This window comes from Plasmodium malariae (assembly GCF_900090045.1).
Source record: "Plasmodium malariae genome assembly, chromosome: 14".
Classification (NCBI taxonomy): Eukaryota; Apicomplexa; class Aconoidasida; order Haemosporida; family Plasmodiidae; genus Plasmodium; species Plasmodium malariae.
Genome location: NC_041788.1, coordinates 2,672,142 through 2,695,882, shown reverse-complemented (window position 1 = coordinate 2,695,882; position 23,741 = coordinate 2,672,142). Strand labels below are relative to the sequence as shown.

Here is a 23,741-nt window from a genome sequence, read left to right as displayed (position 1 = left end):
AGTACACATATAAACATATGGTGCTATTGAACTGCAAAAAAATAGATGAAATATTTATAACCCGCTATTGAAACAGAATATATGAAAATTTGTTAATACACAGTGCACACTTTTTGGAAGAACTTTTAATCTTTTATTTTTGCGCGGAAATTAAAGAAGCAAGAAACAAGTATAAAGAAAGAACAAAAAATTAAAAAGAAAAAAAAAAAAAAAAATGAAAAAAAAAGAAAAATATAATATTTAATTTCTATTTTTTACGTGTATGTTATATGTACAAAAAAAGTCGCAAAAAGAGGATAGAACGACACACCTCAAATGAATAACTAAAAAAAAAAAAAAAAAAAATTCTTTTTTTTTTGTATTTTGCTTATTTTGCATTTTACTCATTTTGCGCTTCATCCATTTTTTGCTTCATTCCTTTTGCACTTCACCCAATTTACATTTTATTCATGTTTCCTTTTTTTTTTTTTTTTTTTTCCTCTATGTTCTTGCGCCTTTTTAAGCAAAACAAAGCCTTGGGAGCATACACCTCCTATTTAAAATTAATGTCGTTCAAAATTATATTTGTCACAGTTTAATATATAAATGTAAATATATGTATAAATGTGTATACATATATATATATATATATATATATACATATACATATACATATATACATATACATATCTATATTTGTGTACGCATACATTTATATAAATGTACATGTGCATGTGTGTGTCGTTTTCTAAATATAACCTATGAAGAATACACAACGAAAACTATCAATAAAAAAAAAAAAAAAAAAAAGTACATGTATGTAGGAATTTTAGTTAGTAATTTATGTTTCTTTTCAAATTCTTTTCTTTTTTTTTTTTTTTAAAGTATGTTTATAATATATATATAAATATACACATACATATATAAACATGCATATGTACTATGTACATTTATTTACACATTTCTTACAGTCATGTAGTCCGTGTATAGTAACAAATTCCAACATATATCCTACATTTTTAGAATTTTTTTTTTTTTTTTTTTGGATTATATAAAAAAAAAAATAAATAAAATTAATTAAATTTTTAAAATGAAAAATAAATTTTTTAATAGACCTTATTAATATTTTTTCTTTTTCTTTTTTTTATTTTTATTTAATTTTTTTAAATTTATTTTACAAAAATTAAATTTTTGAAATTTTACACTTTGTATAAACCTTATTGAAATATTAATGTCTACGAGAAAATAATTTATGAAACACAAATAAATAAATAATATTATTAAAAACATTTTAATTTCATATTATTTTTAATATATTTTTGTATCTGCAGAATTTTAATTTACATGAATTTTCCTTCTGTGTATATAGAAGAAGCCGTAAGAATTTATGAATGCATTCTGTATTCCTAGCATTTTTAAAGCATTTCTGCAAGCACAATTATTTAAGTTGAACCTACACGAGCGTTAACACGAAAGCCAACACTAACACTTACGCTTACATTTACATTTATATTTATATATATATGTATATACATATATACATGCATACATACATACGCGCATACATACATACATACGTAAACAGTGCAAAAGTATGCTTCTGTTAATAATTAACATAGCATTGAAAAATAGGAAAAAGAAGATTTATGGTTAGATAAACGTTTTAAATAATTAAATACAAATTAATCATTTCGGTGAGCGAATATATATATATATATATGTATGCATACATGAGCGTGCACATAATATTCTATTTTGCACTTGGTTTATTTTATTTTTTTTATTTTATTTTTTTTTTAATTAACGTATATAATAGTTTTGTAGTAAAGAAAAACAATCTGATTTTTAAAAATATTGCTTTTTCTTGGCAAAATTAAAACTAGCTATTTAAGTAGATGTACGTTCATTTTAAATGCAAGTAGACACACCTGGCTACAAGCTATTCAGATTTATTGTATAGTCAGGTATAAGCCCATACACATACCTGTATACGTACATTCTTACATAATACATTCTTACATAATACATTCTTACATAATACATTCTTACATAATACATTCTTACATAATACATTCTTACATAATACATTCTTACATAATACATTCCTACATACATACATTCTTATATAAATATATTCTTACATAAACACACAAATACATACATACATACATTCTTACACACAAATCCTTACATAAATATATCCCTACATACATCCATTCAGACATGTGTATTTAATTTATACACACACCTACTCACATATAAACGAAGTTTAAAATACATTTTTTGCATTTCCTCATTAAAATTTTAAATATTTTTCACACATTATTTTGTTAATAGGAAATGCGTAATGGCATAATCATGTTGTAAATTTATTTTTTATTTTTATGCTTTATATATATACTATAATTGTAAAAAGGAATAGAAAAAAAAAAAAAAATAAAAATAATAATAATAATAGTAATAGTAATAGTAATAGTAATAATAATAATAATAACAATAGTAATAGTAATAGTAATAATAAAATAAAGTAACAATAAAGTAACAATAAAGTAATAATAACGCAATAAAAGAGTAATAATAAAGTAAAAAAAATATAAATTAAAAAAAAAAAAAAAAAAATTTTGCATGTAAACATATTCCTCATAATAATTAGTATATATATTTTCTTTTTCCTCAAATAATTGTGCTAACCTGTGAATACATCCTGTCTTGTAGAATATTCCACATTTTTAAATTTTATGCGTAAACGAATTTTTAAGTAGTACACAACTACATCGCATATGTGCATGTATATACTTACAAGCATAAATACGTACATGCGTATATACGCACATATATGACTATATGCTTAAATACATAGCTGAAATGAATTCTATGTTAAACGTAAACACTTAACGGACGAGTGTTACACCGACTTATTTATCTTTTTCGTGGGATAAGTTTCTCACGTTTTATTTATTTTCTTTCTTATATTTTATTTTATTCCATTATACTTCATTCCATTTTACTTTATTTTATTTTCCTCCAATTTTTATATTATATTATTTTAACCAAAATATTCCAGTAGAAAGTAGCTAACTATAACTAGCACAACCTGCATGCCCACGCCCATACGAACACACATAAGTATATACTTACATACATATATTCCCATATGCATACATACTTATGTATGATATTTATTTACCCCTCCCTTGCTTGTTCATTTAATTGTCTATTTTTTTATACACTTACCCCATACTATTACCTTAACTTATTGTTTCAACAAAAGTATATACAGAAAAAGCTATAAGCACATTTTTCCATTATACCTTTATTTATATCATACTTAGAAAACATTTCAAACAATAGATTAGTTGTTCGTTGCGCTAATGTTGTAATATACATGCATATATACACATAAACATACATACATATAGTACATTTAGTTATAAAACAAACTTTGTATTTAATTTTTTAATTTTTTATTTTTATATCTTCTAAATAAGTTTTTAATATCATCTTATAAATTCCCCTACATACATTTATATCCATATGTACACAATACTATTTTAATATATAGTTTTTTCAATATATATTTTTTTTTTTTTTTTGGTTTACCTTTTTTGAGTTAAAAGTAGAGCACATATATCGTAAATTAATAAAAGCTTCATATTAACATTTAAGATTTCATCTATTTATTATATGTTGTTTATCTATCGATGTACCTGTTATTTCGCCCTCTTAATCATCCGTTCAGTTCATCCGTTCAGTTCATCCGTTCAGTTCATCCGTTCAATTCATCCGTTCAATTCATCCGTTCAATTCATCCGTTCAGTTCATCCGTTCAATTTATCCGTTTATTCTTTCCATTCATTTTTTCCTTTCATATTTTCTACTCATATTTTCCACCCATTTCATCCGTTTAATTCACTCATTTATGTCCCTTTTTACCTGAACAGACAGGTATATTTTTGATAAATTCAGAAGAAGTTTATATGATATTTATATATCTCATAGTATATATTCTTTTCTTTTTTTTTTTTTTTTCATTTTACACCATTGCTCTTAACTTTTTTTTTTTAAATTAAAAACTCATCTCTGGTACTCCATAGTTGTAGTATGTTCGCACAAACACGCGCACATGTATATATAAATGCACACATATAAAATCTTACGTATAAACCTATACATATATATGTGCATTTGAACGCATATACCTATATATACGTTGTAACCAGATTAACCCCCCCATTACCCACGCACACACACAAACACACACAACCCATAAGTTGCCACATTTACAAAATTTTTAAAACGTTCATAACTTGACAACATTACTTTTTGAAATTTTTCAAATTTGTTCTTTTAATTTATGTTCTAAGCACGATATATATTTTTTTATTTTTTTTTATCTTAGGTTATACTTTCCTTTTTTATTTTCCTTTTTTTATGCCCCAGTTTTTCACTTCCTTTTAAACATATTTTTGTACGAATCAGCAGATTTGTGGAAACGTTTAAAGGAAAAATTAAATTACCATTTTAATTAGAGAAAATTATTGTCTTTACATGCACACGTGCATGCATGCATACATACATACATTCATGTATGTACACATTTACATGTATCTATACATGTCTATACAATTTATGCGTATTCCGTCTGGGCGTTTATAGGCGTACGCACGTATTTTCATATGCACTGTGCACATTTGTGAGTACACCCGTCTGCGCACAAATTTCTTCCGCTTTTTTTTTAAACAAGTTTTCCCTTCATCTCTTTTATCTTTGCATATTGTCGTAAGTATTCCTTTCATATTGTAAAAAAAATGGATGCACATAAAAATGGGAAGGTGAACCCTGCTAGCTTCCACTCCGGCAGAGCAACCCTTGCTATAAAAAGAAATCTTTTAAACATAAACGGGTTGTCATCCCAGGTAGGTGTAAATGTAAGAGCTGTATGTGATAACCCCTCATATGATAATGTTACTACTACACATAGTACTATAGAAGGGAACGAAGAGTATAGAATACCAATGCAAAAAAATATATATATGAAAAGTAAAAATTTGCAAAAACAGTGTTCTAATGATTCTAATTCTATTGGAGAGCATTCAGTATGTAATTACTTATGTGAAGAGAATACTAATGAGGTTCATTCAAATGATTCAAATGATTCAAATGATTCAAATGTTTCAAATGATTCAAATGTTTCAAATGTTTCAAATGTTTCAAATGTTTCAAATGTTTCAAATGTTTCAAATAACTCAAATGATAGGATAAATAATAAGTACATTTCTAGAAATAGAATTATACATAAAGATTCTGTTGATACAGGTGCAAGTGCAACGGATTATTTTATTAACAGATCAGTAAGTTCAGGAGATATTTTAAATGCAAACGATATGAACAATGCATATATTAATGAGAGAGCTTTAAGTAATGATTCATTAAACAGTGATATGATAATATGTAATGCTTCAATTGATGCTAATAATTTGAGGGAAAAGTTTTTAAATAATGAAGTTGTAAAAGCAGAATTCATACAAGGGAATAACTTGAATAAAGCCATACACAACAACTCACTGTATAACTGTAACGTACCTATGAATGGTGTTGTAATGGATGATATGGTAATAAATGATGCGATAAACAACGACATGGTAGTAGCTAATGAGTTGTTGAGCAATGAGATCATTAGCAATGAGATAATAAGCAATGAGATAATAAGCAATGAGATAATAAGCAATGAGATAATAAGCAATGAGATAATAAGCAATGAGATCATTAGCAATGAGATCATTAGCAATGAGATAATAAGCAACGACATTTCTGGCATTAACACTTTAGGGAATACCCTCTTAAATGATGGAGTGATAGATAGCCATCTTGGGAGCAATGGATTGGTAAGTAGCGGGATGATGAGTAATGGACAGATGAGTAATATACAGTTGCACAATGGACACATGATCAATGGTACCTCTATTCAAAGTAACGTATTACTAAGTGGATACCCGGTTAACCCAGCAAATGATGTGCCCAGTGAGGCCTTCGTAGGCCAACAAGAAGATTGTGCTAGTACACATATGTTAACGGACCATGCAAATGGGGATAGAGAATTGATAGAGTTACCATATAATGTATATAACAACAATAATAGTAGTACAGATAAGATAGATTATATAAACATGGAACACGGTAGAAGGTTATACATAAGCGCTAAGAGTTGTTCTGACAAGGAATACATTTTTAACAATGACCAGTACAACAATTGTTATTTGAAATGCATGAATGAAAGCAAATGCATGGATGAAAGCAAATGCATGGATGAATGTAAATGCATGGATGAATGCAAATGCATGGATGAATGCAAATGCATGGATGAATGCGAATGCATGGATGTAAATAATTGTATGGGGAGTGCACAGGATGCATGTAATGACGAAAAAAGACGAAACGGATATGACAAGTTATCACATAGTGATATCTGTAACGTTAGTGGGAACTCAAAAAATGATTATAAAGGGTTAAGAGAGATGGAAGGAAGTGAACAACACGGGAATAACGCTATGAACAGCATGAGCCATATGAGCTTTATGAGCGATATGATCGATATGAACAACGTAAGCCATGTAAGGAGTAGTAACTACGGGAGTGATATGTGCTCGTACAATAATATAAGCAATGGTGTTAATTACCATGGTGCATACAATGACTACAATAGCTGTGATGTAGATACACAAAAAGAGAATTATCAGGTTATTCCAAACGGTGCAAATTATATTAATGATAAAAATTGCAATGATTATCATGGTAACTATGCTGCATGCGATAATTTTGCTGAAGAGAACGATGGAGGTAATTACGAACATTACAATGTCAGTTCTAATACGTACGATTCCACCAAAAATATGAACAATGTAAATAATTCTGACCTTGTACATGCTTTTAATTCTAATGATAAGGATTTAACAAGCCATAATCTTCAAGAAGAGAACATTTTTAACAATTGTGAGATGAATAATGATGAAATGTTGTATAATGATAAAAGTATAATGTTAGAACACGAGGATGATGAAGTAAATTATTGTTCTAACGTTGCAACAAATGGAAATAGCTTCAATGTAATTGAAGAAAGTGATACACAACAGATAACAGATGATAACATTTTAAAAAATATAAGAATAAATAACAACTATTCAACATCTCTTTGTAAGGAAAATGAACTCAATTGTTTTACGAATACTTCTACCAATAATCAATATAATAATAAATATATTTACAGTAACCTCGAAAAATCAAATTTTAATCTAAATGAAAGCGCTGTACCGAATTGTGCAAGTGAGCCTACCTCCGAGGATTATTACACGTTAAGTGAACATAATAGAAGCAGCAATATTAGCGGTATTGGCAATGGTGGTAATATTTTAAAAATAAATGTAACACCCAGAAACTTAGTTCAGAATGAAACTTTAATCATACGCACAAATACACATGATAGTACGTACTACGGACATGCTAGTTGTTCTAACGAGGATCAAGAAGTAAATGATATGCATGTGCCAAGTAAGAGGGATATTATTATGAGGGATAACATTATAAATGAAAATCATAATGAACATTGTAATAATGGTAATACAAAAAATGTAGTAGGTGGAGGAAGTACAAGCGAAATATTTTTTCAAAATGAAGATCATAATGTACATAACAATGTGCATCCAGAATATTTGAGGGGAACAGAAAATGATGATAGTACTAATTTATTCTCGTATAACAATAACACGGATATTTTAAATAACAGCACAAATGAATATAATACCATAAATGAAAACATAAAAAATGAAAGAGTAAATTATGGTAACTACATGGTTTCCCCAAATATTAATTTTAACATTAGCACTGATCCGGTGCTCCGTTCGGCAGAAGATAACGAAGAAGTTGTACACATGAACGGCTTCGACAGGGATATAGGCCAAAAATTCAACAACAGCTACAACAACAACAACAACAACAACAACAACAACAACAACAACAACAACAACAACAACAACAACAACAACAACAATAACAATAACAATAACAGCAATTTCGGAGGTAACTTCAATGATGATATAATGATGGACAGTCATCAGTGCCTCACGAATGATGGTACAGTCGTGTTATTCGAGGAAAATTTAATGGAGCAAAATTTGACTCCTCCTTTTGCCGTGAACTGTGAGGAAAATATGAACTGTGCCGATAATATGAACGGTGTAGAAAATATGAACTGTGCAGGAAATATGAACGGTGTAGAAAATATGAACTGTGTAGAAAATATGCACCAAGATAATTATAGCATAGAAAATCAGGTATCTGCATATTTAAATAATTATACAATGCAAATAAACAGCAACATCGATCCAGTGGGAGCAAACGTGCTTCCTATTGACAATGCAGGTGATATGTGCGAGGGGGAAATGAACATGAATGAAAGAATTGGAGGTGTCGAAGAAGAAGGGGAAAACCTGCAGAATATGGAAAATATAAACTACATGGAGAATATAGAACAGGTGGGAAATGCTATGACCCCCCTGTCGGACAATATCGAAATGTGCATGAACGACAACTTTGGGACGATTCCTCCGGAGGTGCATAATGATTGTGATGGTGGTCAGGTTGATTTTAATAGTGGTTTAAATAATTGTTTTAATGATGTTCTAAAAGATGGTCTTAATGATGATCTTAATGATGATCTTAATGATGGTCTTAATGATGATCTTAATGATGGTCTTAATGATGGTCTTAATGATGATCTTAATAATGGTCTTAATGATGATATTGATGATGATCTTAATGATGATCTTAATGATGATATTGATGATGGTGCTAATGATTGCCGAAATGACGATGAGGAAGAAATACATAAGCGGCTTTTTAACAGTCAAAACATCGAACGAATAAAAAAATGCATCAACTTTTTAATGAATAATGAAACAATGAACACTTCTGATATGAACGATATGAATGATGCGATTGATGCTAATGATGTGAACAACGTAGAAAATATGCATAATGGAGGTAATACGCTAATTAGTAATAATCTATATGATAACTACAACGTAAAGGTAGAGATGAATAATGTCTATGGCTCTGATATGGTCGCTTCGAACATTGTCAGTGGTTGTAATTACGACAGGACGGCGTTAAGCAATTCGAATAGTTATTACGGAAGTACTAGCAATAACAATAGTGGAATACATAAGAACATTGCCATTAACGGTAGTGGCATTCATCCCATGAAGAAGAATTACACAAACCACCATGAGACATTATTAAACAGAAAGGAAATGATAAACAAAAATAACTATGAAAATAATGCACATAATAATTATAGAAAAAAAAAAAGAAGAAGCAAAAATAGTACCTCGACCACTAGCCTATATAACAAAGAAATTATGCAGAACAAGCTTCTTGGAAATGGAAGTATCAGTACGAACGAAGAGTCGATAAATGCTATTGCACATACTAATAATAGAAGTGATAATAATAATAATAATAGAAGTGATAATAGTAATAATAGAAGTGATAATAGTAATAATAGAAGTGATAATAGTAATAATAGAAGTGATAATAGTAATAATAGAAGTGATAATAGTAATAATAGAAGTGATAACATGAACGACACGGATACATACCTCTCCCAGAAAAACAACAATACTATGCCTCTGCATGCATGTAATAATAATAATGTAATGCCAGATGGTATAACTGCTTCGACTCTTAATAATAAAATGGTATTTGATTATTCCCCTATGCAAAATTTTGGTGCAGTTTGTAAAAATAACTCTAACAGTAGCACAAGGCAACTACCAAATGGTATATATGGTAATAATAATTTATTTCCTCTCTCTAATGCTATCCTAGAATGCTGTGCATCGAATCCATCATCTCCAAACAATGCAGATTTTATTGGAAATGATGATACATACGTGAATAAGGGCTTGAATGAATGCGGAAGAGATATATACGATGATATGCTTAACTATAGAAGCAGTCATAATGATAAGCTCAACCATAAGTATGATAACTGTGATAACAACGAAGACTATGATAACAACTGCTACGAAAACTGCAAAGACAACCCAGATGAAGAAAACGAAATGAAAGGAGATGAAAACTGCAGTGAGGACCCTACGAAGAAGCCTAAGAAAAAGAGAAAATCAAAAACTTTCGGTGGTTTAGTAAGAAAAGGTGGTACCATTCTTAACCTAGACATTGAATCTAAACGTATTAAACGTACACCTCTTTGCATTTACTCTGTTAAAGATATATTTACAAATTACAAATTATCTAAAAAAAATGTACAGATCGTAGAGACCCCCGATGCTACAGTTGAGTGTGAGTGCACAATACACCACAACATAAAATGCGTTAAGGATTATATTTGCTTTCTGTTTGAAAAAAAGAGAATAGAGGAACAGCAGGGGTACCAAGAGGGTTTCAACGTCAGTGGTGATGGTACCAATAACAGCCACATCAATTGTAGTGGAGTTGATGGTGGTAAGAGTAAGAGTCGAAAAAGCTGCAATGGGGTTGATATTAGTTCAAGTAAAAGCCGAAGCAGCTGTAACGGCATTGATAGCGGTGCAATTGAAAATAGAAGCAGCTGCAACGGTGTTGATGACAATGCAAATAACAACTATATCAACTGTAGCAGTATCGATAGCGGTGCCAACAACATCCAGAACAAGGATAACGGAACTGATGGCGATGCCAACAGTAGTAGCAATAAAAGTACGAAAAAAACAAAAACTAAGAAAAAGACTAGCACACCCACTAAGAGAAGAAGTAACTGCAAAAATATTAACCAGAGGAAAAAACGTGGACAGAAGATGAAGGAGGAAGAAGAAAATGGAGGAGCGAATGAGACAGAAAAGGACACATTGAAAGAAACAGAAAAGGGAACAGTGAATGGAACAGCAAATGGCGGAGCGAATGGAACAGCAAATGGCGGAGCGAATGGAACAGCAAATGGAAAGGCAAATGGAAAAGCTAATGGAAAAGCTAATGAAAAAACAAATGGAAAAGAAAATGGAAAAACAAATGGAAAAACAAATGGCAAAGCAAATAGAAAAATAAATGGAATAGCAAATTGTAAAGCAAATGTTAAAGCAGATGATGAAGAGAATGACAAAGCAAATGGAAAAACAAATAACACAGCTAATGGAGCATTGAGCAGCGGAAACAATGAGGGAGAAACTGAAAAGAACGGAACTCTGGAAAAATATCACATCAGTCAGTGTGATAATATACTGTACAATATTAACAAGATATGGTCACCCGCGTTTAATAGACCTCTAGGGGATGTTGGACGAAAACTACTACTAAAAGAAATTCGAGAACACCATCATAGAGATGCTCAAAAAACAATAAAACAATTAGCAGAACAAGGATTAGATTATGGAAAAGTTCGTTTCATGAGAGTAAATGAATTATATCATTATATGTATGCTTTAGGTGTCTTTGAATATGCTGTAAAAATATCATTAGAATTTGGATCAAATTTGAGGATGAGTACTATAAGCAATAAAGTTAACCATGCAAATTTGTGTCTTAATCTAAAAAGTGGGTATTCGTACTGCTTACTTTGCTGCTCACAAAGACCTAACTTGTATGGTATATACTCAACCATAAAACTGATGGATTATAGAATGATTCTACACAATTATTGCAAATATTTCGACGAGTTTGTTGACCTATATAAATTAAAGAAGGTTGAAAAGATTAGCTACCCCAGCAGGAAAAAGGCCGACGGGACCACCACGGGTAATGGCAAAAACGGCAAAAAAAAAGGCAACGGTAGCTGCGCGAGCAGTGCCCGTAAAAAGGGGGGTAGCAGTTATAGTATCAGTAGTAGTATTAGTAGTAATATTAGTAATAGTAGTAGCAATAGTAGCAGTATTAGTAGTATTCTAAGTAGTAGCAGTAGCAGTAGCAATAGCAATAGCAGTAGCAATAGCAATAGCAGTAGCAGTAGCAATAGCAATAGCAATAGCAGTAGCAATAGCAATAGCAATAGCAGTAGCAATAGCAGTAACAATAGTAGTAACAATAGTAGTAAACGTAGTAGTAACAATAGTAGTAAACGTAGTAGTAACCATAGTAGTAACCGCAGTAGCAATCGCCGCAGTCAGAGAGATGAAGTGAGCGACATCCATAGCACTAAAGAGAAGGAAACCAGTAGTAATAACAGGACTGAGTTGTACAACAGCTGTTACGTAGATATCATTTCCAAAAGTGTTGATGAATGCAGCGATAGCATTGGAAATGAAAGCAAGGAGTGCATTAGTTCTGGTAGTGCTACTAGTATCAGCTGCTGTAGTAGTAGTGTCTGTGGCGGGAGCAGCGATGCTCTACGAAGCACAGATATGCACAATGATACATAGGAAAGCACCTCCTTGCTTGCTAACGAACCGATATACATATATATATATATATATATATATATATATATATATATATATATATATATATATTAATATGCAATTAGTGAATGCACTGATGGTTAATGCAACCAGTTCACTTGTATCCACATAGTGCACTGTGAGAATAGACCAGTCATCTTTGTGCTGGCTTCCAATGTTGGCATTATTTTGATATTCTTTTGAAAAGGATGCCAACAAGCACATATATATATGCATGAGTGCATGTGATTATGGACATCTGCACATCTGCATATATATATATATATATATGTATATATGTATATAATTTTACGCGTGGGCGTCTCTTTTTCTTTTTCGTGAGGGTCTGCATCAGTCTTTCCATACATGTACCTTACCATTTCACTCATTAAAACTTTGATTATATTTTCATTTAAAATTTACAGATAAAAATAATGAGGATAATAATAAAGAGTGTAGTTTAGGGAAGAAGGGAAATATGAACAACCAGTACCTAGACGAAGAAATTTTAAAACGATATACATTTTATATAACTAATATAAAATTTGAAAAAATAAAAAAAGAAAAAAAACAAAGAATAGATCAAGATGCTGAGAAATATCCTATCACACACATTGTTGATAGTAAAATTATGATTTTTAAAAGTACTTATTTAAAAGAAGATAGTAGTGATAATAGTAGTACTAAAAATATGGGGAACGACTTGTTGAAGCAGGAAGAGGATAGCAACAACAACAATGAGAAGGACAAGGATAAGAACATCAGTGAGAAGGAAAAGGATAAGAACATCAGTGAGAAGGAAAAGGATAAGAACATCAGTGAGAAGGAAAAGGATAAGAACATCAGTGAGAAGGAAAAGGATAAGAACATCAGTGAGAAGGACAAGGATAAGAACATCAATGAGAAGGACAAGGATAAGAATATCAGTGAGAAGGAAAAGGATAAGAACATCAGTGAGAAGGAAAAGGATAAGAACATCAGTGAGAAGGAGAAGGATAAGAACATCAGCGCTCTCACCAGTACAGGAAAGGATAGTTCCAACTGCAGCAGTGAAAACAATAGCGATAGCAGCAGTAAAGGGAATGGCAATGGGAAGGACAAAGGAGATAACAGTGGACATATGAATAAAAGTAATAATGTCGTAAAAATTGAGTTGGATGACGAAAGTAATTCTAGCAATAGAAAGGGAGAAGATAACTGCTACGGTAATAGCAGTAATATGAAAGAAGATGTAGTGAACTATGGTGGTAACAGGAGCAGTGTGGAAGAAGACTTGAACTACGGTGGTAATAGCAGCATTATGAAAGAGAACGTAAACTGCCCTAATAACAGCAGCAGTGTGAAGGACGAGATAAACAACAAGGATAATGATGATTGTGTAGAAATTGATGCAGACAGTAGGGATAAGAATAGTAGTAATAGCAAAAAAGACGAAGATAACGAAAATGACGAAAGCGGTGGAAATAGCGACGAAGAGGAGGATAACAAAGATTTCAGCAGTAAGGACGACAAGAAAGATAACTACGATAGGGATGACGATGATAGTAATAACAATAATAACAACACCGGAACAGGAAGCGGCAGTGGTAGTAGTGGTAGTAGTGGTAATTGTTCTCATGGTGGCGGAGGTGGTAGTGGTAGTTGTTCTCATGGTGGCGGAGGTGGTAGTGGTACCAATGAATGCAGCAGAGAAAGTGAGGGGAGCAGTAAGAATGAGGGAAGAGACAGCGTCGATAAGGGCAGCGCTAATAGCAGTAGATGCGGCGGTGGTGGTGGTAGTTCCCAGGACAACTGTACTAGTAGCAGTGCTTACTTGTACTATTACTTGTACCAAAATTACATAGATAAACAGAAGGGTGAGTTACCACCCTGGGATTCAGAAAGGAATAAATTAATTTTAAGTAATATCCATAATTATGATATACGATCGTGTGGATTACCAAAGAACAGTTATCCCGATGCAAAAATTTTATCATATATATTAAAAAATCAGAGTTGTCCAAATTTAACAAAATTTATTTTAAATTTAATTGTAGCAAAGAATAAATATGACCAGAGGACAAATAATAGTATTACTGATGAAAATAAAAATAAAAAAGATATTGTGCGCAAGGAAAATTACGATAAATTATTGAGTGTTAAAGTTAAGAATGAAAATAAGGACAATGAAAAAAATGAGGTACAACCTTATATTAATGAAATAAATGCTCATGCATATACTAACATGCAAAGTGAAATGGATGGAACCAGGACAAACAAAAAAGACGTACACGAGGAGTATGGTAAGAAGCATGATTGCATATATGATCAATGCTGCAAAACGTGTACAGTTAATATCATTACCGAGGTTGGAGTAATTACGGAAAGAAAAGAGGTCAGGAACGAGGAAGAGCAAGTAGTACTGTGTAGAAAAGAGACAAATGAACATGCTGAAGATAAGGATTTCATGTCTAAGGGAGTTACAATTGAAAATACACATAGGAAAATTCAAATAGACCTAGAAAAAATCTCACAAACAACAGAACGAAATGAGATGGAAGGACGAGATCAGAAAAACAATCTACACTTGATAAATAAAACTATCGGCAATGGAATAAGCATCAATAAATTTGTTTTTTCGAAAAATAAAAATAAGGAACGAAAAATAAAAAAAAATAATATTCATATTGAAACAAATTACGAAAATTTAAGTAAAATGTTTAAAAAAATAAAAAAAGATAAATTGCATTCAAGCTTAATAAATAAGGCTTACAATAATAAAGCATATTACGATAAGGGAAGAGAACTGCTTTTTAAAAAAAATAAAAAAATTGCAGTAAAAAATATAGCAAGAAATAAAGCAAATAATATTGCAAATACTAAAGAAAGTGTAAAAAATAAAAATAAATGCATGAACGTGAACATGAACAGAAACAGAAACGGGAACGAGAACATGAACACTCAAAATGATCACTACTACTCCTGTGAGCATATAGCTGCGTTATGCACAATGTACGAAAAAGGAATGATGGACACCATAGAGGACCATCCTCTTCTCAACGAATTACCATCAATACATGCATGTGAACCGAGTTTAAAAACAAGCTTTACAAAATTTTATAAAGCTAAATATGATAGAATTTTTGAAAAAGCGGTAGGGAACATACCACTTGATGCTTGCTCATCTAATTTCATTGACAGAAGTGCACCGTTCGGGTATCGTGTAACGCCATATTTAAATGACGAAATAGAAGAAAGAGAAAGGGTAAGAAGATTAAAATATTTTAAAAATGCACGTAAATTTACAAAACTTTTTAAAGAAATATATGATGACAGAAAATCAAATAGTGCTTCAAAAATAAACTTAAACATCATACCGAAAGAGGAGAAAGAAGTAATAAAATGTAAATGGGCAAATGACAACTCAATCAAAAGAACATCCAGTCATGTAAGCTCCGTTACTACGTGTGATGATATAATGACTAGAGATCATACAAGTAAACATATCAAAAGTGCGATTGAAATAAAGGTTCAGCAAAAGAAAGGGCAACATATAAATAAAAGTAGTAATAATAAAAATAATAATATTTTAAGATACTTCCCTGGATTTGAAGTAAACAGAAAAACCACTATTTCGAAGAAGGCCAAACACGAAGCGATATACTTAACCAATTATATTAATTGTTTCATTACCAAATATGGCAAGTACAATGTATGTTATAACAAGGAAAAAGGATTACATGAACAGCATATCCCAAGTGGCGATAACTCATGGTATGATGATAGCCCTATGAATGATTACAGTATAGACAATGGGAATATAAATGGGGCTTCAAATGGGGCTTCAAATGGGGCTTCAAATGGGGTAGCAAATGGGGTAGCAAATGAAGGTATGACTGACTCAGTACAGCTACTACGAGATGCACATGTACGCTAGAGTAATATAGCTAAGGTATAAGAAATACGTGTAGTAGGTGCAAGGGAAAAATGCACAGGAGTAACTCGAGCAAAAGTAACTAGCGACCGTTTGGACGTTAAAAAAGAACGTAACGCACCGACAGAAAAAAGTGTATCGCCTTCTAAGCTTAAACTATTTGAACATTATGCATTCACATTTAAAAACGAGAAAAAAAGAATTGCCCGTGTAAGAAACCGCTTGATATATAACTGCAAAATATTAGTAAATATATATACATATGTATGTTTATGCGTACTATTGTGAAATTCCAGGACACTGGGGAACAATAAATACAAAACATATTTCGATCCTTGCTCCAGAGGATGCAATTCCTCGAAGGGAACTAAAAAATAAAGCGTGTGCTCGTACTTTAAGTAGTAAAACAACCATCAACTGAAGTATTAATCAAGCAAAGAAGTTAACAAATGAAAAAGTTAACAAATGAAAAAGTTAACAAATGAAGAAGTTAACAAATGAAGAAGTAAACAAATGAAAAAGTAAACAAACGAAGAAGTAAACAAACGAAGAAGTAAACAAACGAAGAAGTAAACAAACGAAGAAGTAAACAAACGAAGAAGTATTACAAATAAATAATTTTTTTTTTTTTTCCTTTTTTCTTTTTGTTTTCCGTGCTCATATACTTACGTAAAAGAGGATAAACATTTTTAAATTTATAACGAACAAAGACGAGAAAAATTAAAATTGTTCCATAATGCTATTCTTCCGCATTTATTTTTTATTTTACTATTTTTAAATTTTACCTAAGATAGGAATCTCCTTGCACTAGTTGCATACATGTGCCCACGTATACATACTTAAATGTCGAGTTATGTGAAAAGGGTAGACAAAGACTTTTTCAATAAAAAATTTATTTTACGTTTACACACTATATTGCAGTGCAAACTGATACAAGTTTTGCATTCATTTAAGTATATTTCTCCTTAAATATATGTAAGGAAAAAAAACAAAAAATAGTTCAAATTAGCTTAATAATAGGCACACACACCTCTTTATTTTTTGTACCTATAAAGTAGGCATAGTACATAATGACTACTTTTTTTTGTCCTTTTTTACTATAGCAACTATGTATATATATATATATATATATATATATATATATATATACATACACACGTACGTGAAGCACTGCACCTATTGTTCGTGGCGTGTTATCTACCGCTAAAGCATTTTTTTTAATATTTTTTCCAAATATTTTTAAATGAACAATTTTGTCCATCCTTTTATTTCCCCCTACAACATCGTTATTTCATGTGAACTTACTTTATTTAAAAATTTCTCATTTATTTTACCACCTTGTTAAATTCCATTTTATGTACACACACATTCATGTGCTTGCACCTGTTTACATTTTAAATAAGGAAAACCTTTAAAGCAACTTCTTATTGTCTTTTAATTTAAGAAAGGAAAAAAATAAATAAAACAAAATAAAATAAAAACAAGCACGCAATCAAAAAGTCTGTTAAACAATCAAACTGCTACACAGAAAAAACAAAAAAAAGGCTATTGTGTTGGTGGGGATTATTTAACAACACGGGAGAATACAGTAAAGTAAAAAACTAAAAAAAAAAAAAAAAAAAAATTCTCTATTTCAGTTTTTTCTACTAAAGCACTGGGTATATATTTACAAATTTTGATCTTTCCCTCCAAGTTATCCTCCTTATTTTACTCTATCTTAGTATACTTTTTTTTTTTTTTTTTTTTTTTTAAAACAAATATATATAAGGTATATCCTTTTCCCTGTGGTAAAATTTTATCTTTACCCTGGTCCAACTTTGGGTATATCAAAATGTTCACTTAGGGATGCTAAGTTATCGTTAAACTTTTGTAAGCGTTCTCGATAGCTTACTTTTAAAATATTTTCTATTCTTTGTTTTTCTCTTTTTTTTAGAACTAACTGGTATGCTTTTTCCGATTCCGTTAAATTTAGTTGTAGTATTTCATTCAGTTTTTCTTCTACATTCGCTGACTCAGTATTTTCTTTCGTCTCCCCTTTTTTTACTCCTTTGTTAAAACCATCATATATATCCTCATTTGTATCATCATATGCATAGTCATTTGCGTAATCATGTTCATTAGTTGTGTGAACATTTCTTTGCTTCTTATCATCATATCTCTCTTCATTATAGCGCACAACATTTTCCTTCTCTTCACTCCTATATTTTTCTTTCCTATTATTCTTTTTACTTTTCTTGCTCTTCTTAATTTTTACCTCTCTTAATTTTAACCTGCCTCCAACAAATTCGCTGTCTTTCATGTTTCTATTGAAAAAACAGAACAAGGGGGCAAAAAAAAAAAAAAAAAAAAAAAAAAATAATAATAATAATAATAATAATAATAATAAATATAATAAATATAAAAAAAAAAAAAAAAAAAAAATAATAATAATAATAATAATAATAATAAAACTTAAAAAGCGTTCACAAAATTTGTATAATTGGTTAACGGGTACTACAGTTGCTTCATAGTATATTCTTTAATTACTACGAGCTATACAACCCTTACCATAAACTATTATCTGTTCATAGGCAAACAAACAACATAAAGTGGTAACGGTGGGCATATATATATATATATATATATATATGTGCTATATGTACTGTTGGTACTGCATGAATAGCTTTGAATAAATTTTAAGAAAATAGCTCAGATGGTTTGATATCACACATATAACAACTGTAATCATACGAACTGATATGAGAACACCGTTATGTCATTTCTTCTACGTCGGAAAATAGGTAATGAAAAATGAATATTAAAATTACAATAAATATGCCTATAAGGTAAAAAAAAAAAAAATTGGAAAAAAAATAGGTTTCATATAAGAGTTGGACGGACGGTTTTTATTCTTCTTAAAAAAATAGCTTAAGTAGGGAAGTGGCTAAACAAGTAAGGAGTCCAATACAAAAGTAAACGAGTGAAAGAATAAATACAAATAATACATATAAATATATATAATGCATATAATACATATATATACATATAATACAGATGTATACATATAATACATATATATACATATAATACATATGTATACATATAATACATATATATACAAACATGTGAAACAAAAATTTGCTTGATTAACTTCTGCGTAACAGATTAACTACCTAAAATGTTTGAAAATAAATACAGCTCATAATCCATAGCTATCTATATTTCCAAAAATTTCCAAAATGATGAAGTTAATGTTTTTTATTTTATAATGAACTGAGATGTTTGTAATATTCCAAATTGTTATTACCAATTTAAAAAAAATTAAATTCTTTCATAATTTGATTTGTGTGTTTATCCATTAGCTGACATTCTTCGTAAATTACGTTAAGCGAGCTGTACATTTATTTTACTTCACTTTTTGTTCATTCAGAATTATTTCGTTCGTATTTTATTTCATTCCGTTTAATTATTAATTTAGTCATTTATTTAGTCATTTATTTGGTCATTTAATTTGTCATTTATTTAGTCATTTATTTAGTCATTCATTTAATCATTTATTTAGTCATTTATTTAGTCACTTATTTAGTCATTCATTTAATCATTTATTTAGTCATTTATTTAGTCATTTATTTAGTCATTTATTTATATGTTTATATGTTTTTTTTTTATTTTATTTATTTTTTATTTTTTCCCTCCGACTATTCATCTTTTCGTTTCGCATAGTTCAGTTTTGCTTTATTTTGTTTATTATTCCACATCCATGTTCATATGATATCACTGTTTGTACCCGTAACGTATCTCTTTCTACTTCCATTTCTATTTCCATTTTTTTTTGTTTTAATTTTTTTTTTTTCTCCTCATTTTATTGCCCCTTCACACATATACATACATAAGTGCATGCACAAGAGCGTACGAGTATTTACAAATACAAACAAACACATTTTTGTATATTTTCCGACCATTAGTATATCTGCAATATCTGCAATTTTTTTTTTTTTTGTGGATATATAACAACATCTTGCGCCCCCAAACACTCCTTTCTTTTCCTTTTTACAGCTTCGTATTTCGTATTGCTTAAAATGTTGATGCATTCAAATAGTCGAATGTTCAAATATTCAGTTATTCGCTTAATCAAATATTAACATACTCAAATATTAACGTACTCAAATATTCAAACGTTCGAATGCTTCTTAATGCCGCACAATGCAGATTAACATTTACGGTTGGATTAAATTTTCACAAAGATTTTCTTAATCACAATGATGGGTTTTAGGTCAATAATTTTAAAAAAAAAAAATGCTTGCGAGCTAGCCAAAATGTTGCACAAAAATCAGAATTTTTTTTTTTTTTTTTCTGAACAGTTCATGCAAATTTTCATCAGATTGTGTAGAAAATTTGAGAAATATTGGAATAAGTGCACATATTGATGCAGGAAAAACTACATTAACAGAAAGAATTTTATATTATACTGGTAAAATAAAAAGTATACATGAAGTTCGAGGAAGTGATGGAGTAGGAGCAACGATGGACTCGATGGATTTAGAAAGAGAAAAAGGAATTACAATACAATCAGCAGCAACGAATTGTAACTGGGATGTAAATAATAAGAAATTTACAATTAATATAATTGACACACCAGGTCATGTAGATTTCACTATTGAAGTAGAAAGGTCCCTAAGAGTATTGGATGCAGGTATTTTAGTTATTTGTGGTGTGTCAGGTGTGCAAAGTCAAACATTAACAGTAAATAGACAAATGGATAGGTATTTCATTCCAAGAATTTTATTTATAAATAAATTGGATAGAGATGGAGCAAACGTTGAGAGAACATTAAGTACAATTGAAAAAAAATTAAATTTGAATACTGTTTTATTACAAATGCCCATTGGAATTGAACAAAAATTTAAAGGAGTATATGACTTAGTTCATAAAAAGGGTTATTTATTTAAAGGAAAAAATGGGGTATTAATTCAAGAGGTAAAGGATGATGAAGAGTTGTTAAAGCATGACCCATCGTTTTCTATACATATAAGAGATTTATTGAGAAATCGAATTTTTGAAAAATTAGCTGATAGGGATGACGAATTTGCAGATGTCTACTTGAACAATGATATAAATGATATTAGAAAGGAGGACGTTTATGATGCTCTTCGTAGATGCACAATAAAAAATAAAATAACTCCCATTTGTCTAGGTAGTGCGAAAAATAATGTGGGCATTCAAATTTTATTAAATTATGTGTGCAACTTTTTACCTTCACCAAGGGAGATAAGTAACTGTGGTTACATATATGAGGACGCTAATAGTGAGAGGAACGGAAGGAATGGCATCAACGATAGCAATGATAGCAATAACGGCAGTTTTGATTACCTGGAAAAGATGCAAGGGTGGTCAGAAGAGCACACAAAAGAAGACAAAGGTAACGAATTTACGACCGAAACGTTTGATGGAAATTTTGAGAAAAAAAAAAAAAAAAAAAAAAAGTTCAGTTATCATGCGACAGCACTTTACCTATGGTAGGTTTTTTATTTAAAATACAAGAAGATTCTATGCATGGACAAATGAGTTACTTTCGTTTATATCAAGGGAAAATTAAAAAGAAAGAACTGATAACTAATATGATAACAAATAAAAAAGAGTCGATAAAAAAAATTATGAAAATGCATTCAAATACAGCACAAGAAATTAATGAAGCACACGCTGGTGATATTGTTGCTATAAATGGACTAAGTGGTAAAACAGGAACAACTTATACCAATGGAATATATTCAAATTTTCACTTGTTAAATATTTATGTACCTAAACCTGTTATATCTGTTGCAGTCGAAATTTTAAAAAAAGGAGATGTATTAAAATTAACAAAAGCATTGAGTAAATTCACGAAGGAAGACCCAACATTTTATGTAAAAACAGATGAACAAACAAAGGAAATAATTTTTGAAGGTATTGGTGAATTACAATTAGAAATTTACAAAGAGAGATTAAAAAGAGAATTTAATATTAATGTCAATTTAAAAAATCCAAAAATTAATTTTAAAGAAACGATCACAAAACCATATGAATGTTCATATACTTACAAAAAACAGAAAGGGGGTGCAGGATTATATGCACACGTACATGCGATTTTTGAAACAGTTTCAGATAATTATAATGATACTACACATTGTATATTTGTGAATGAAGTAATCGGTAATGATTTACCAAAAAATTTTATCCTCTCAATTGAAAAAGCTTTTAAAGAACAAATTGAAAAGGGTTACCTGAACAGTTCAGAAATTATTAATATGAAAATGAGATTAATTGGAGGAAAAATTCATGAAGTTGATAGTAATGATTTAGCTTTTAAAAAAGCTACAATAAATTTAATCAAAGAAAATTATAATAATTTTTGCCCTGTACTCTTGGAGCCAATTATGCTCGTAGAAATTATATCAAATTATGAACATCAGAGTAATATTTTAACAAGCATAACTAAAAGAAAAGGATTAGTAACGAACATTATTAACAACATTAATACTGTTTATATATATGCAGATATTCCTTTAAAACACATGTTTAATTATATAAATGAAATTCGAGCAATAACACAAGGCCAAGGTACTTACACAATGGAATTTGCTAGATATGAACAAGTCAGTAAAAATGATTTGGATGAAATATTAAAGCTAAAGAACCAAAAATAAACATACATATATACAGTACTTTAAGACAAAATGGATTTCCCAAATATGCCCATAATTTCTTCTAATTGAACACATAATGCTTCCCTTTTTTAACAACTCTCTAATATTTTTATGTTTAGTAATACATGTGCTATTTACACTTGTCACTGTTCCACCGTAATTTTATTATTTCTTAAATGTCATGTACCTGCGAATATTTGTCCTGCACATATACATAATATATGTATATATACACATTTTTTGTTTTGCAAAATCCCCGCGATTTTGTTACCAGCATTAAGAAATGTTTCCATTTCGTTATAATTAATTTTTCTTTTTTTTTCCCTTTTTCCTTTGAAAAAATACAAATATTTTCTTTAAGCAAAATCCATGTTGATAAAAAAATATATTAAGCCTTACGTAAAAAATCATTTCAAAGGAGAAATGATAAAAATCAATTTTTGTTTTTTAAGTATTTTATTTACACTCACAATTGTTAATGGTACAATTCGCACGTACGGTATTTCTTATATGACATAAGTAAAGAACATATAAACACAAAGTAAAGCTGGCACTTGGAGCATGTGTTAAAATTGCAAGCACTTCGTAGTTTTAGTTTCTTTTTGAGATAAGTTCTTTAAGAATAGATTACTGGGACACTTATTGTAATAGTTATTGGGCAGTTGAACTTCTCATTTTTCTTTTCCTTTTTATATCTTCCTTCTTTTCTTATTGCAGGTATATTTTTTTTTTTTTTTTTCTGTACATATACAGGGTAAATCGAAG

The 23,741-nt window shown here is 29.9% G+C and overlaps 3 protein-coding genes across 3 annotated transcripts; 2 read left to right on the top strand and 1 right to left on the bottom strand.

The window, feature by feature from the left end:
• Positions 1 to 4,787: 4,787 nt before the first annotated feature.
• On the top strand, positions 4,788 to 16,317 carry PmUG01_14067500 (conserved Plasmodium protein, unknown function; the record flags this gene model as incomplete). The annotated part of the gene is made up of 2 exons (XM_029008261.1): positions 4,788 to 12,324; positions 12,827 to 16,317. The coding sequence occupies 2 exons, from the start codon at positions 4,788 to 4,790 to the stop codon at positions 16,315 to 16,317; spliced, it is 11,028 nt and encodes a 3,675-aa protein (XP_028864568.1).
• Positions 16,318 to 18,115: 1,798 nt separating this feature from the next.
• On the bottom strand, positions 18,116 to 18,613 carry PmUG01_14067400 (conserved Plasmodium protein, unknown function; the record flags this gene model as incomplete). Its single annotated transcript, XM_029008260.1, has 1 exon — positions 18,116 to 18,613. One exon carries the CDS (start codon positions 18,611 to 18,613, stop codon positions 18,116 to 18,118), a length of 498 nt encoding a protein of 165 aa, XP_028864567.1.
• A 2,204-nt stretch (positions 18,614 to 20,817) lies between these two features.
• Positions 20,818 to 22,976, top strand: PmUG01_14067300 (elongation factor G, putative; the record flags this gene model as incomplete). Its single annotated transcript, XM_029008259.1, is given in 2 exon segments — positions 20,818 to 21,765; positions 21,780 to 22,976. 2 exon segments carry the CDS (start codon positions 20,818 to 20,820, stop codon positions 22,974 to 22,976), a joined length of 2,145 nt encoding a protein of 714 aa, XP_028864566.1.
• Positions 22,977 to 23,741: the final 765 nt, after the last annotated feature.